This window comes from Lates calcarifer, linkage group LG15, assembly GCF_001640805.2.
Source record: "Lates calcarifer isolate ASB-BC8 linkage group LG15, TLL_Latcal_v3, whole genome shotgun sequence".
Taxonomy (NCBI): domain Eukaryota; kingdom Metazoa; phylum Chordata; class Actinopteri; family Centropomidae; genus Lates; species Lates calcarifer.
The window spans coordinates 12192951-12208071 of NC_066847.1; the positions used below are offsets into that span (position 1 = coordinate 12192951).

Genomic DNA, 15121 nt, shown 5'->3' on the forward strand with positions numbered 1-15121 from the left:
AAAACGGGGCACCTCTTGGGCCCTTGGGGTGTGTATGCACCATGACAAGAACTGTCAACAAAGTAGACATTTAAAAACAATATACAGTCCATTCAGGAAGTATTCAGTATTCAGACTGCTTCACTTATTTTCACATTTTGTCATGTTGCAGCCATATGCTAAAATTGTACAAATTCATTTGTTCCCTCATCAATCTACACTCAATACCTCATTATTTCCATTAGGACAACAACCCTAAAGACGCAGCCAGGACAACACATCATGGGAACAAAACCGAGTGTAGATTGGGGAAAAAATGATTAAAACAATTTAAGCATAAGGCAGCAACATATCAAAATATGAAAAAGAATTCACTGTGTTTGAACATTCATACTTCTGTAGGGGCACCACCTCACACACTCTGTATAGGCACAGATGTGCACATGTGAGCCATCTTGTGATACCTGTGATAGAAAAAAACTTGCTGATTGCAATATTCCCTGCAGAACCCATAGGCAGGTCAACCTTTGTTCAATCAACAAGCTTGTCCATCAAAAACACCTTCTTTATGGCATCGTAGAAAAAAATGAAACATTGAAGTGTATCATTAGAGTATAACATGCCCCTACAGACTAAGTGTCTCATGCTCCTCCCCTCTTGTTTGACATATCTTATTACAATTGGAAAAGAGTCCATAGTTCTCAATGATGAAAGCAGAGCAAACCACTTTTGTCTCACAAATAAAAGCAGGTCAGACAATCTAAAGCTGTCCACACAAAGCTGACACAGCCAGGACACAGAGCCAAGCCACAAGGTAAAAGATACTCTACACATCTCAAATTTAGGTTTTTCATTTGCTATTTGCATTTCATCCAGTCTTTTATTTATTTATTATTATTATTATTTGTTTGAATTAACTGTCATAATACAAATTTAATGAAATTACATTTACTCAGTGTTTGATGGAAAAACACACATTTACCACCCCTTTTCAATTAGTTAAACTTGATGCTAATGACTTGCAGAAGATGCCATGCTGTGATGAATTTACTATTTTTAATGATACTAAAACAGACTTTTAAATCTTAGATGGAGAAACTCTTACTTTTGATTGCAGTGATTGCAACATGTTCTGCAGAACCTGAAGGTATGTCAACCTTTGTTCAATCAACAAGCTTTGTTTGCAAAGAACAAACAGCAGTGTTTGAATGATATAACTGGAATAGTTAAGTTTATTTCAATGACAGATTGTAATCAATATTCTTGCTCATTCTCCTCCTCTGATTGGTTTTGTTGGTTTGGTTTTCCACCTGTGCAGATCTGTCAGGCAAAGTGTTTGTCTTCCCCAAGGAGAGCAACAGAGATCATGTGAAACTCCTGACATCAAGAACCAGTTTCAACTCTGTGACCGTCTGTCTCAGGTAGTGTGATCAAAGAGCTTGTTTTTTGTGGTAATGTCTGAAGACCTCTTCACCTGAGTTTCTCACAGCTGTCCCATCTGTTCAGATTCCTCACAGATCTCAAAAGGAACTACGGGCTCTTCTCTTTGTCTACACCCTCGCACAACAATGACTTTGTGCTTTTTAAGATTAATTCAGAAGATGTCATCAGGATGCATGCCCGGGACGGGGGCACAGACTTCCTGTCGCTGTCATTTCCCACCAACACCTGGCACTCAATGTGTGCTACCTGGCAATCTGAGAATGGGTTGGCTCAGCTGTGGGTGGATGGCAAACCAACCATCAAGAGATTTATCAAAGATGGGCAGCCCATCACCGGAGCACCCAGCACCATCCTGGGCCAAGAGCAGGACGCCTATGGTGGGGGTTTCGATGCAAATCAGTGTTTCATTGGTATGATTACTAAACTCCACATGTGGGACCGTGTCCTCTCTGCCTCTGAGCTTAAGAACTATATGAATGACAAACACTTCACCCCGGGCAACGTGTTTGACTGGACCTCCCTGGATTATGAAATCACAGGGCAGGTTCTGGTTGAGGAGGACCCAGAACTTATGTAACAGGGTGTAAAACAGTGATTCAATCATTTGTCGTCATTGCATTTGTTGCAGCATTTGCTATATCGTGAAAATTATGTTCTCTAGAGATAATTAAACTCTAAACACAAAGATGGAGCTATTTTTTTCACAAACATGTACTAAGAGGTAGTTAGATAATACTCATGAATGAGGGGCCCAAAACCAAGATTTAGAAAATATGTTTAATCCTTTAAAATCAGACATGAAAACATCACCACCACATAACTGAAACATGGCAGGAGGGACAGGCAGCACATATTGCATGAGAAGGCATTTCCGTGACTCCTATGTACATATACACATTTTATACACAGTAAAAATATAGTAATTGAAGCATATAGGACAACCAGCAATGTTGGCTCGTAAGCCGTGTGAAACATTCATGTAGAAAAAGCATGGGAGCTTTACAACCAAGAATCGTCATGGAGAGAATATATCTATCATATCACAATCTAAAACATGAAATATAAAAAGTGAAATTGTCAAATAGTTCCCCTTCATAGGCAACACACGCTATAAAGTTTTCAGACATCCTTCTGTCAGTTTACAGTATACGTACAATCATCTAAGGTACATAATACAACTTTATCATTTCAGCCTACAGCAATCAATCATATCAATAAATATACTTCTTAGAGCTGAAAGGTGGTAGATTGTGGTTCATATTGCATTACTTCAAATGTACTGTAGTGTCTACACCGCCCTATAAGCACCGAAGGATGATGTTTCTCTTGTGCCATGGGTGTAGTACATAACAACTGTGACACAACAGGTCTGCATCCAGCAATTACACAGTACCACCCATTTAAAAAAATACAAATTAAAAAATGAGAGAAAAAAAAGGAAGTTACAACATAAAACATCAAACACAAGCTGTCACAAAATATAATCTGGATTTTTTTTTCTTTTCTTTTTTTCAAATCAAAGATTTTCTTGGAGTGTTTTTCTTTGGTGGCTGTTTGACTCTTAACCAACTAAATACAACTTTAAATGGATCTGTTTGAAATCATCAGTATTTTACATTTCAGCAAAACATCAGAAGTAATCAATTTCAAGTACATTGTCCCAGCTAAACAAAGATGGTTAATAATGGGAGCTACCACAATTGTAGTAAATTAAACTTTTCACAGGATTTCAAGGGGAATGTGGAGTTGAAATGTCTCGAGCCAAAGTAAAATAATCCTTTGATAAAGAAAAATAAATCTTTACAGGGACCAGGTTTACGTCAGATAAAGCCTATCAGACATGAAATTATTTAACAAAACAAACCATCTAGTTTAATAATAGATCTTTAAAACACAGGCCAACCCAGTGTTATTACCATATACAACATATCAGTCCATGCAGGTGTCCAGGAGTGTCTCATTTCATCTTCATGTCAGCTGTACTGGACATTCCCTACTCTTTTCTTTGGTGCTGTGACTGGCTTATAATACAAAAGACTCAGTCATGAATCCTCAACTGTGCATTAATGAACATGAGTAATTTTCCTTCTTTCTATATTCATAACTCACATTTCCCCTTCCCCCACTCTGCTGCACAGACCACATGTGCCTAACAAACATCAACAGTAACTCATTCATTGAGATGATGTCTAAGATCTTGAGTTCTGCTACACATCACCTGGTAGTGATTCAAATTTCTGTATCAGAAATATCTCATAGGGTTTACAAAAAAAAAGATTTCAGCCAAGCAGCATATGTGGCTTGTTTAGTGCCCTAAACAATAATAGGTAAACAAAGCTTAATTTTTTATCAACTGCCAAGTAAAAGCTGAGTAAGACTACTTAAAAAATAAGTTTTAAACACGGTTAGTAATATTGGTCCAAGATTTGGATGTGGGCAGGTGTCATTTCTGTAACCAGCAGAAATGAATAATAATAGCCAGATATCTGTTATGTCTGATGTCAGGGGTGTGAAAAGGTTTAGCTGAGCTGATGGTGACTGAACATGCAACATGCACGAAACCATTGTATTAGTGTTTGTATTAAAATCTGAAATTCTTTTAAACCCTTACAACTGATTGGTTGGTCCAGACATACAAATAGCAGTAAGATGACTTCAGCTGTAGTGATAAGGCAGGTATCTTTGTGTGACTACAACACTAACCTGTAAAAAAAATGTAAGTTACAAATCATATGTTAGGGGAGGGATGAACATGCAAAGGCACAGACATGACAGACGACAGACAGTAGCTCGAATGTTACTGTTTCATTAACTTAACACCATGACTTCATTTAACAGCATCTGCTGGCCAGCGATGCTGTCGACAGCTCTTCTCTCTGTATTGATTTATACTTCAGCACATATGGTCACATCAGAGGGGGAGATTTTCAGGGTTGTACAAATGTGATCTGCCATGTTAATAAGACACATTCCATATAAGAAAAGACAATGTTAATGTACATTCAGTAGTGGCAAGATCTGGTTGAATCTTTGCAGCACCACCGTGGCTTCCAGCAGAATAACTTATCACAAAATGTGAAACAAAAATTACCGTAGGGGTCTGGTTCAACCCATCCCTTTTCGGCGTCTCAAAAATCTGACTTCAAACTAATACTGTACATCCACAATCAGTAAAAAGAAATGCATACATGACTGCAGAGTCGACAGCAGCAAGTGTTGATTCGAACAATGACCACTGATAGCTCAGAGTCCCCTCCCCCCCTTGCTTAGCACCAAGGGGGAAATGGATGTGCGGTAACAGGAATAGTAGTGAGTCACAGAAATGTGAACCCACCTAGACTGTGCGTGAACACACAGGAAAATATTCACACCCACAAACGCAGGCTATGCCCTTCATGTGCTCTTAAGTGTGTACGTGTGTTCCTGCTGAAAGGCTGTCTGTGCCCACTCACATCTCTTCATGCTGTGTGAAGTGGGCACGACGACTGACTCTTCATGGAGAATTTGACTGCCTTCACCATGCACTGGTGACTGGAGGCTTTTTAGAATATACAGCTAATTATTTTGTTTATGATGACGTTGCGGCCGACAGACATGTTGCCAAAACGACAGAAAATCCTTGTTTAATTGATGTAATGTTGCCGGGGCTATTAAAGAGCTGCAGATTCAGGGTCTTACGCCTTTTTTTTCCAGGTGTTTATAAAAGACATTGGGGCTTTGTGGCAGGCGTGGACAAAATGTGTGCGCACAGTGACTTTGTTGATGGCTGGGAAAGTCTAAGGCCTACTGCACCCTGTCTTCTTGATCTTCCCATCACTGCTTTCCTGACTGTCACAACCTCCACTGCACCTCACTGTATCATCCAGCGATCCATGTATGTACTGTATGTATCGTGAGAAAACAACATAGGTGCAACGGAGGGTCCACGGTGGAGACTTTATTCTCTTTATCCTTATTTCCACCCACCTCATCTTGGCCAGAATCATCTCATCCTTAGATGGCACTGTGTCTGTTTTTTTTACTGTAAAGATAAAAGCAACACAACACATTATGAAGGGTATAAGAAATCTACCTGCTTCTAACATAAAACTGCAAATAATATTCAGTCAGAACTGTATACTGTCATCCCGTAGACTTACAAAACAGATGTTGGTCTCGGGGACAATGTCTGATAGTGAAACTACGTCTTCATTTCCAGACAGGTTGCCGGAATTATCTTCAGCCCCTTCCGCTCCCAAACTAGCACAGAAGAAAAGGCAATTGCCACAAGTGAGAAAAATACATCTACAACCAAATTTCATGAGGATGTTATTTTATAGTCCTTCGCTGCCCTCAGTACCTGTGGGAAGCACCCTGGTCATGGTCTGTGTTTGCTGATTTGTGCACTTCCACACCTACAGAACTGCAGAGAAAAGTCAGAGAGGAAAAAAAAAAAAATCAAACACGATGTGAAAGTGAGATGGATGAATAACGGTAATGCATTATTATTTTTTTACCGCAGGGGAGGAGAGGTGGAGGTAACTCCTGTGCTGCCTAGTGATGAGGTGGACAGGTTGCCTTCACAGTCGGCAGGGTTGTCTACCAGCGGGGGAGTCCTCGGAACAAGATCAGGTCTGCCCGACTGCACGCCTGAGAACAGTATTACTGCACATCAACACTACTCTCATCAATCTGAGCACAGCTATGAGTGAAATTGTGGTGTGGATACAATTAAACGTTTCCTGTGATGCATCAGCTCTTACCACTGTCTGCCTCTGACTCTGTGCTTTTGAAGTGGCTGTGGTACACCAGTCTAGAGTCGACAGCTGACTGTCCTGTCGCGTGGGAGAGCGGGGTGGGAGCTCCCAGGGTGGGGGCCCTCCTAAGCCCTCCCGGACCTCCACCACGACTCTTCTTAGATGGTGATGGTTTTACTGAGGGAAACAGGGGGCATTAAAGTGGAAATGATCAATATAGACACAAAGGCTTTTCTGTATTTTCTAGGCTGTCAATCAAGATCTTAACATGCAGCAAGCACACATAAATTCTTACATGGAATTTTCTTAAACACGGTGCTGCACATGAATTGCTGGAAACGCTCTGCATAGAAGCCTGGTCTGTGAACCGAAACAGTGTCCTAAAGTGGTAAAACAGCAACACGACCATTAGAACAGACAGACAGACACCAACATATTCAAGTCTATATGCAGTCAAAACAGCAGTACTTTCTAGCTTGCTTGTGAATGGTCTTGAGCAAGCTTTCATGTTAACACAATTTATATCCATTAATCACTCTACTCTGCTCAGTGTCTCTGCTTAGCGATCTTTTGTTTTTCTTTCACAGAACATTTAGTGTTTAGGCTCTTACCCCATCATGGACCAAGGCTTTCCAGGAGTGCTCCAACTTCTTAATAAACCTAAATGACAAGACAGAAGAAGAGTATTTACTCCAAGTTATCTAAATGGGCAATGTAGGTAACGAAGTTTGCGCAACACATTTTTATGCGAGAAGCTGATCTGGTTACTCTGAGACACCGACCTGTAGGATTGAAGAATGTCGATGATGCCGATGTAGATCAGCAACCTTTCTCCTTTAGCATTACGACCTGGGATACCACCCATGCTGGAAGGACAAGGCCAGAGAAGTAACAAAAGATCATTTAATTGTCAAGTCCTGGTCATTACACTGCAATCACCGTAATTCAGATTCAGCTCTGCTTGTGGTCAAGCTAAACAATAAGACTTACTGGTCTTCTGAATCTAAAGCTCCCTTCCCTCGAGCCTCCCCCTGGATGGACTCCATGGCTGTGCAGTACAGACTTTTCTGGGCTTGTGGCCGGCGCTGATCTGGAGTCACTGCTCCCTCTGACCCACCACTGTCAGCTGAATTACCCCCAGCACGCTCACGCTCTCGGCTGGCCTGGTCCATGTTGTGGATGCCCATCAGCAGACTGTAATCCATGATCTTGAAACTCTGTAAGAGCTACACAAAACATACAAATACAACAAATCATTTGATGTGACCATCAATAGGAACAATCCCTCATGTCTAAACATTCACACACACAGTTTCATGATCACAGACTCAAACTAAAAAACATTCACAATATTAAGTATTTTGTATTGGACTAGATGCCTCTGTGAGCAAGCTTTGTGTTTTGACTACAAGGGCAATTACTTCTCAAAAGTTGAATTATATTTTCTTAAAAGTGCACATACATCAGTATGGTGGAGGACAGCAAAACCCTAAAACAGGTGCATGTACACAACTGAACAAAGTAGAGAGTTTGATGACATCACACAATCAGACAGCAACAATTAGATTTAGACCAGAATAAGGTAAACTTATAAAGTAACAGTGACGACAAAGCAGCCACAAAGACATAAGCCTCTATGGAAAGCAATATTCTGATCAATAAATAACATGCTGCCTCTGTCCCATAAATGCTTTGGTTTTCCCAGGACCAATGAACCAAATTTATACTGACATCCTGTGTTAACCACAGGGATAAATGCCACCAGTCTATTCCCATCGTTTCAAAAGGAATCATCCCTCAAAGTAAACAGAGTATTAGTTTGCAGTGTCATGCGAGCTTGAGTCACTTCTTCAATGCTAGACTCCTAATGACAACACTACCAGCAGTGGTGGAGCTCATCTTTAACCAACAAACAACACTGTGAATTGCCTTAAGAGAAAATGAATGTTACAGAAGCCTCTGTAAAAACAAGAAGTTTAACAGCAGAAAAATAGCTTTGGTGTTGATGTTTCTTTGTTTGTTTTGTGAGATGATAATGCAAGACTTGGTGTTCATAAAGTTAGATTCTGTGTATCTATTTAGCAGAAATATGTCTTTCTTGTGGGGGTATAATGATACTATGTACTGCACTGTGTACTATCTGAGCTTGTTTAGACATTTTAATACATTTGCACATGGTAATAATGCATACAAATGTATCCTGTAACTCCATGTGGAGGCTTGAGAAATCAGTCAATGAAAAACAAGTGTCTCTCTGTGTCTCACCAAGCAGTCCCTCTGTATAGTCTTGCACAGAGCATTGTAGTTGTCCGCTTCCAGCAGCAGGCCGTCAGGCAAGTCCTGGATAAAGTCCAGGTCTTTGTAAATGGGAACAGCCTTTTCTCTCTCCTTAGGGGAGGCTCGTCTCTTATAGGTGGAGCCCTTCAGGTCATATTTGAGGTGCATGGGGATGATCCGAGGCAGAAGATTGTTCATCACTACAATGCGGATATTCTTGCCCCCTGCCTGAACACAATACAATCCGTAGAACTTGGGCAGCAGGGTGCGCTTGTTTTGGTTTATATTCTAGAAAGGAGGCGAAATATGGAAAGATTAGATAAAGATCAAACACACTTAAATTGGAAATAAATCATTGCTCCTACTCATTTAAGCCTCCTACTCTCATGACAATTATAGTTGTTCCAATAATAATTACTCATACTGAACACACACTATCCTGGCTCACCATGAAGTATCCAGGCAGTAGTTTCTGGAGGAACTCAGCCTCTTTGTGCTGAACAGTCTTGATGATGAACTCGTCATCGCTAGAGACGTAGAAGAGGGATCCGCTGGCTCCGGGATTAGACAGCTCGATCAGTGGCTCATTACACAGAGAATACTTCAAGAAGAAGAGGAGTTTGTGTTTGTATCCAGTCAAAACAGAGCAAATATGTTGGCATATCCAGAACTCTAATTTAACTACATCAGTGGTTTTAACTGGAGGGTAGAAAACCCCCAGGTGGTTGTGAGGAAGTTGCCAGGAGGTCAGAGGAGAGGTGCTAAAAATAAAATAAAGCCCTTTTTTGACTGTGAGTGCATATAATACTTGAATAATAATGGTAACTCTAGGCCACTTAAACAAAACACTGACTTCTAACTTCACAGTTACTTTACTAAAGTAGATGGACTACACAAATATGGTGGCGTTTCTAAATGTTCGGAGCAAGTGAAGGTTTTTCATGAACTACACTGCAATAAACCATCATCCAATATGAATTTGAGCACAATGACAAAATCCAAAACAAGAAACATGACAGTGTGTGTGTTTAGTGCAAGTACTGACCAGATAGTCATCTGGCCGAATTCCAAACAGTTCTCTGAAGTAACGAAAGGCAATAGGAGCGTAGGTCTTAAAGCGAAAGTCACTGTAGTGATGGGCGGGTGTCAGGTTACTGCCTTCACTGAAAACACACAAGACAGAGCAAGGGACAGAAAGCTTATTAAACTACATGAAATAAAACATTTTAAATCACTGTGTTTATTCAGCTACAATTTCTGCTACCAACCTGGGGAAGAAGATACTTTCAACCACCACGAAGTCCTGCATGAGAACATCCCTCTCTGCCTTTTGGCTTAAGCTGCCAACTGTGTGAGCAATGCCCAATTGGATTGCACCTTTTAGGGCAGATGACGTAGTCTAGAGAGGTCAGAGAGGAATAGAGAGGGTAAGCACCGGAACCAAACATTTATCTCTATGACTTCTGCTGTTTCACTCACTATTTTTGTGCATCTAGTGAGAGGAATTTCCAAGCTAATTTTTAGATTATAAACAACAAACATTTGGGGGCACACACTGGTCCTTTTCCACCTTTCACCTCTGCTGCTTGGTGCTGTGGGTGTCAACAAGCCAGTGTCACCGACCTTCAGTCTGTTCTAACCTTTTTATAGGTGGTCTCTCCTGTGGTGGTCTCAACGCCCCGGTGTCCAATGGTCTTCTTCATACTCTGAGTTGTGCCTGAGGAGCCAGGCATCTGAGGACAGGGATAGAGAGAAAGATACCTAAATATGGTCCTGGTTTGTGTGTGTGTGTGTGTGTGTGTGTGTGTGTGTGTGTGTGTGTGTGTGTGTGTGTGTTTATGCTGGTGAACACAGAAGACAAAGAGCTGGCTGTATATAAGCTTTTACCCACAATGGGTAAACATCTTCACATGACAATGTTGAGCTGTGGTAACCCAGTTGTCAACTTGGCTGACAAGTTACTGAACTCTGAGTAAGGTTCAATTTGTGCAGCGGAGGGAGTAAGTGAAAGCAATGCCAGTTGGTCTAGCTTTATCTACATGTGACCGATACCTTTATATCTACTTTGTGTTTGCTTTAGAGTGCAACTACAATTATATAAATACCAAATAAATTGGCATTAGCTTGTACTCTCTTTCTGACTCTTTTTTCTGTCAACATTATTAAACAAATTTTGCAAAGCTCGCCCTGGCACTGAATATACACAAACTCTCCGACAGCACAAGAAAAAATGCAGACTGCATGTTTTTCGGGCATTTATTCACCTGTTATCACTAGTGTAACAAAAGGAAAGTCACATGGTTGCAAAAAAAATAAATAAGTTTTTGGTGACTGACAACAACTGCACATATGCAGGTTTGAACTCTCTAAACCTGTTCTGTTTCCTTCCACATGAGTGGACTGGATCAACATTTACATTACTTGGGGCTATGCATAATGGAGAAGTTTTTTGTCAACTGAGTGAGGGAATTTCTAATGTCCTTACCTCTGAGGGGGCCATTTTTCGGATGCTGCTGGTCCCTAAAGACAGAAAAGCAAATTAAATTGTGATTTTACAATGTGAAAGACAATGACTCTTGAGAACCTACATGGAACAATTCTAAAGATTTAAGGAACTAGTTCCCCTTTTCAGACTTGACCTCATGAAACCCATGTAAACATTAAGATATGCAGTCAGTGTAAACTTGATGTATCACTGTAAAGACTTTTGATTTGGCAGCTTCTAACATTGAAGAATTTGTTAATGACTGTTTGAGAAACCCTCTGCTGGTTAATTAGCAGGGCTATTTCCAGCACTGGCTGACGACTATAAAGCCAAAGATGAGCCCAGACCTAAATGTGGCCACAGTTACTAACTACTGCCCCGATACCACCAGCTCTCCATGAACTGGAACTACTTGTCCCCTGTGCTGGCTGCTCCAGATTCTTCTGGTCCCTGAGGATGTGTGTCTACAATCAAAATCTCCTTTCAAACTGGTACAATCTTTTTTTTTCTTGTCACAGCCTACTTTATGTCTCACAGTAACTTTAACTTGATGTGCATAGAGGTAGACTCATGTTGTAAGCTTGTACCATCTCCACACAAAGACTTCTGGGTGTGTGTAAAATTTTACAGCTTGATAACAAAAGATAAGAAGTAAAATTGTAAAACCTGACCCAGACACATGGTCTTTCCTCCTGAATAAGCATAACAAAAACAGCACACAGCAGTTTTGTAGGGAAAGGCACACAACTGAAATAAAAGAAATTCTCAACATGATTTCCTCTGTCCTTATATAAACTTGCTGTTTAAACCTACTATCTCGCCCACTCTGCAAGCACCTCTAGCCTGTAACCAATGGCAACATCTTCTTCAATGCTGCAGTGCCACAGGTCAATGTACATACAAAAAAGATGTGAGGAAGATTATACACCTGTAGTAACAATCTTGTGTGTGAATTCTACGCTCAGCAGATTCAATCCAGGCAATACACAGTAAGTGGACACTTCAACCTAAGCAAGGCGGGAGCGTTAATAATATGGGAGAATCATTGAATGCCATGCATCTCTTCTGAGGTAACAGGGACACACTGCAATCCACCAGGAAACAGCGAGCATCGTTCTGCCCACATTCCCTCTCATTATGTAAAACAACACACTATATCATCACTACTCATGCAGTTTCTGCTCACACACACACAGAAACACTCACGCACACACCCATGCGAGTACCTCGCTGTAATGCTCTCCTCCAGAACTGAGTCCTAATATCTGTGGAGCAGGACACAGTCAGCCTAAATGGCTTAACCTAGTAAATGAGCAACACTGAACAAATTTAAAGCATGGCTGTATATGGGTATGAGAAAGTGTGTTTTATCTACAGCTGAACTGATTTGTTGATGACGCAGTTCCAAAGGAAAATTAATCCGCAACTATTTTGATAAGTGACTCATCGTTTCAGTCATTTTCCCCAGCTGAAATGTTAAACATTTTCTGGTTCAAGCTTGTTAAAATTGAGGATTTGCTGCTTTTCTATAAACTTGCATGAAATTATACACTGTCTTTGGGTACTGGACTAATAATTGGATAAAATAAGTAATTTGAAGACACTGCATTGGACTCTGGCAAATTATAATGGGAATTTTTGATCAGAAAATTATCACTAATTGATGTCCTAGTTTCATATTCATATTGCAATTTTGCTAAAAAGTCAATTTAGAAATAAACACTGACACACAGTGTGCAGCAGATTCGAGGTAGGAATTAGACTAACCTAATTACTTAACAATGACTTCAGCTTGTCAGTGACCGGCCTTGTGACAATAGGCAAACCATCTGTTCCTCTCTGTATACCAAACAACTCCCTGCCAGCCTTGTTCACATGTAGCCTGCAGCCTGCACAAGGCAATAATATGGGACACACACACGCTCTTAAAATCATTTTCTGCCTATGAAGACTCCATAAATATACTGGTTCTTGGCCCGATTAGGAAACAAGGCTAATAAGGACTAATACAGGAAACCACATTATGTTACTGCCACTCAAGTGTCTGTGAGCAGTGTGTGTGTGTGTGTGTGTGTGTGTGTTTGACAGAATGCTGGATCTTGTATTTGTACAGTCTCAGGCTCTCAGCCATGTGGGAGCCATGAGGGTGCTTTGAAGCCACTATTTTTATTCACTGATTCAGACTGGGACTGGAAGGCTACCGAGGGAAGAGCAACCCCTCTGGTTGTACCCTGGGAGGCTAATAAGTGACGCACAACTAAATGGATTACCAAGACGGAAAGTCTCCATCATCTGTCCCTGTCCTCAGAAAATAAAATACCCCTGAAAACACTTGAGCTGCCCAAAACACAAATATATCTGTGTGGCCACTGAAAACAGAGAAATAATACTTTATGAGCAATTCAGCATGGCTAGATCTGAAATCAGAGATCCTAGACAAACCTGGACATGAACAACAGAGTAAAAGAAGGCTGGGCTGAGCTTGACAAGCCCGTGTACTCAGTTAAAAGAATGCAGGGAATTAATATGCTCAATATTTGCTTTGACAAAACATCACCTCAACTGAAACTTCGGAAAGTAACTGACAGGGCTTAAGTGTTGAAGATACTATATACGGAGATTGCGGGTTAACTTTTACCATAAACCTGGACAGGGAGACAGACAAGCGGAGGAAGAGGAGGGGTGTAACGGGCGAGGAAGGCGAGGGGGATAACAGGGTAGCGACCGTTAACTTCTCCTGGATGGACAGACCCGTTTGAAACACCAGCCACAGAAACACTTCTCCGTTCATTTACTAAACAATAGACTGATATTAACTTAACCTCATGCCTTTACCTCCTGCGTCCTGCTATCTAATTAGCATAGAAAAACACCGTTCACGAAACAACCGGCTTGATAATAAAACACACTGTTCAGCCAACGTGGTCCCGGGAAACATTTTTTTTTACGTGTTATTAACTTTAGTAGATAGCACGATAATAAATGCTGATCGACTGCTAACCAAAGGTTCGCGTAGTTAGTAACAACATCAATAACTAAGGTTAATTTACGAGGCAGCTAAATAAACTAGCCACTGGTTCATTTGTTAGGTTGAAAGCCTCGATGCTAGCTAGCTAGCAGGCTAACCGGGACATGATAAAGTCATATTCTCCGCATCAGACTGTTTTCATCGCTACAAAATGTTGCACAGACCTTATTGTGTGTTCGTTAAGAGACAAACAAAAGAGGAAGATTTAGACGCTAGATACCTGTCGGGGCTGTTGATCCCGAGTCTGCTGTTCCAGCAGTCGCCATTATGGTTTGACTGTTCACATCACAGACAACGCCGACAGCTGAATTCTGATGCTCATGTTGCAGCAGCACCACAGCGCCCCCAGAGGACAGAAGGGGAACAGTTTCAGTTTCAGTTTTATTATGATACTGCAATGGTTTACTAAAATCTAAAAAAACAACATAAGATAGGTAATCATTTTTACCAGTGGTTTTGAATACATAATTTACACGGTGGTAATTTTAAACCATTTAATTAACAATCCTACCAAGGGAACTGGACACTGTTGTGTGTTATGTTTTAGTTAATTGGTAATTAAAATAAGATATATTAACTTTTTTCCTTAGCTAAGTCCATTGAACACTTGTTTGTTAGCTGTCCACATACTGAGGAATTCTGTAAATGTTTGAAAATGGTTCATAAAAGTATTCATAAAACTACTTGACAGAGAACTGATGTTTGCATGTGTGCAATGAGGATGCTGATGTTTTGATCTGCTATTCTGTTAAGAATTCCAAAATTAATTTCATTGTAAATCTTAACATCACTCTTGGCAAATTCTTTATTCCTAGGATGAGATGCTTCAAGCACATTTATCTGAATATGTGTTTGTAAGTTAGTCACTTTTCATTATGAACCAGACTCATTATTGGCTGCACCAAGTTCTTTCTTTTCTTTTTTAGTTACTTTTTTTTTTTTTACTTATTGTCTTTATTGTGTTCTCTTTTTCAATGTGCTCTTGTTTTATACAGGATACAAGGAATATTTGTTGGGATTGGGATTTATATGGTACAATTATTTCCTTATTACTGGTGTTATATTGTAATGTCTGTTTGACAAAAGACTAAATAGTGCTTTTCTTCTTTTGTCATGCCTCAGTTTTACGCATAACATACAATAGCTGTTTTACTTCAGTTAATATTTTTTGTC

The 15121-nt window shown here is 40.4% G+C and overlaps 2 protein-coding genes across 3 annotated transcripts; one reads left to right on the plus strand and one right to left on the minus strand.

The window, feature by feature from the left end:
* Positions 1-672: 672 nt before the first annotated feature.
* Positions 673-5443, plus strand: LOC108889630 (C-reactive protein). The gene is made up of 4 exons (XM_018686203.2): positions 673-793; positions 1069-1126; positions 1298-1400; positions 1486-5443. Exons 2-4 carry the CDS (start codon positions 1069-1071, stop codon positions 1997-1999), a joined length of 675 nt encoding a protein of 224 aa, XP_018541719.1. The 5' UTR covers positions 673-793; the 3' UTR covers positions 2000-5443.
* Positions 2186-14285, minus strand: LOC108889629 (phosphatidylinositol 4-phosphate 5-kinase type-1 alpha). 2 transcript variants are annotated; one of them, XM_051076000.1, is made up of 17 exons: positions 14169-14242; positions 12147-12185; positions 10921-10955; positions 10076-10168; positions 9704-9834; positions 9481-9598; positions 8884-9036; positions 8424-8723; positions 7149-7384; positions 6941-7024; positions 6770-6818; positions 6454-6538; positions 6165-6335; positions 5919-6051; positions 5762-5824; positions 5562-5661; positions 2186-5443 (listed from the first exon to the last, which is right to left on the minus strand). In XM_051076000.1, exons 1-17 carry the CDS (start codon positions 14212-14214, stop codon positions 5441-5443), a joined length of 1839 nt encoding a protein of 612 aa, XP_050931957.1. In that variant the 5' UTR covers positions 14215-14242; the 3' UTR covers positions 2186-5440. The 2 variants fall into 2 exon arrangements, with proteins under 2 accessions (XP_050931957.1, XP_018541718.1); XM_018686202.2 differs by lacking the exon at positions 12147-12185 and having other exon boundaries at positions 14169-14285.
* Positions 14286-15121: the final 836 nt, after the last annotated feature.

What these genes read in the sequence shown, in the direction of transcription:
- LOC108889630 (XM_018686203.2), top strand. Translation starts at nt 1,069, where the DNA reads ATGGAGAAACTCTTACTTTTGATTGCAGTGATTGCAACATGTTCTGCA. An exon ending in ATGTTCTGCAGAACCTGAAG is followed by an intron (nt 1,127 to 1,297) that starts GTATGTCAACCT and finishes CCACCTGTGCAG; the next exon opens with ATCTGTCAGGCAAAGTGTTT. An exon ending in TCTGTGACCGTCTGTCTCAG is followed by an intron (nt 1,401 to 1,485) that starts GTAGTGTGATCA and finishes CCATCTGTTCAG; the next exon opens with ATTCCTCACAGATCTCAAAA.
- LOC108889629 (XM_051076000.1), bottom strand. Translation starts at nt 14,214, where the DNA reads ATGGCGACTGCTGGAACAGCAGACTCGGGATCAACAGCCCCGACAG. An exon ending in GAGGAGAGCATTACAGCGAG is followed by an intron (nt 10,956 to 12,146) that starts GTACTCGCATGG and finishes TTCTGTCTTTAG; the next exon opens with GGACCAGCAGCATCCGAAAA. An exon ending in TCCACCTCTCCTCCCCTGCG is followed by an intron (nt 5,825 to 5,918) that starts GTAAAAAAATAA and finishes TTTTCTCTGCAG; the next exon opens with TTCTGTAGGTGTGGAAGTGC.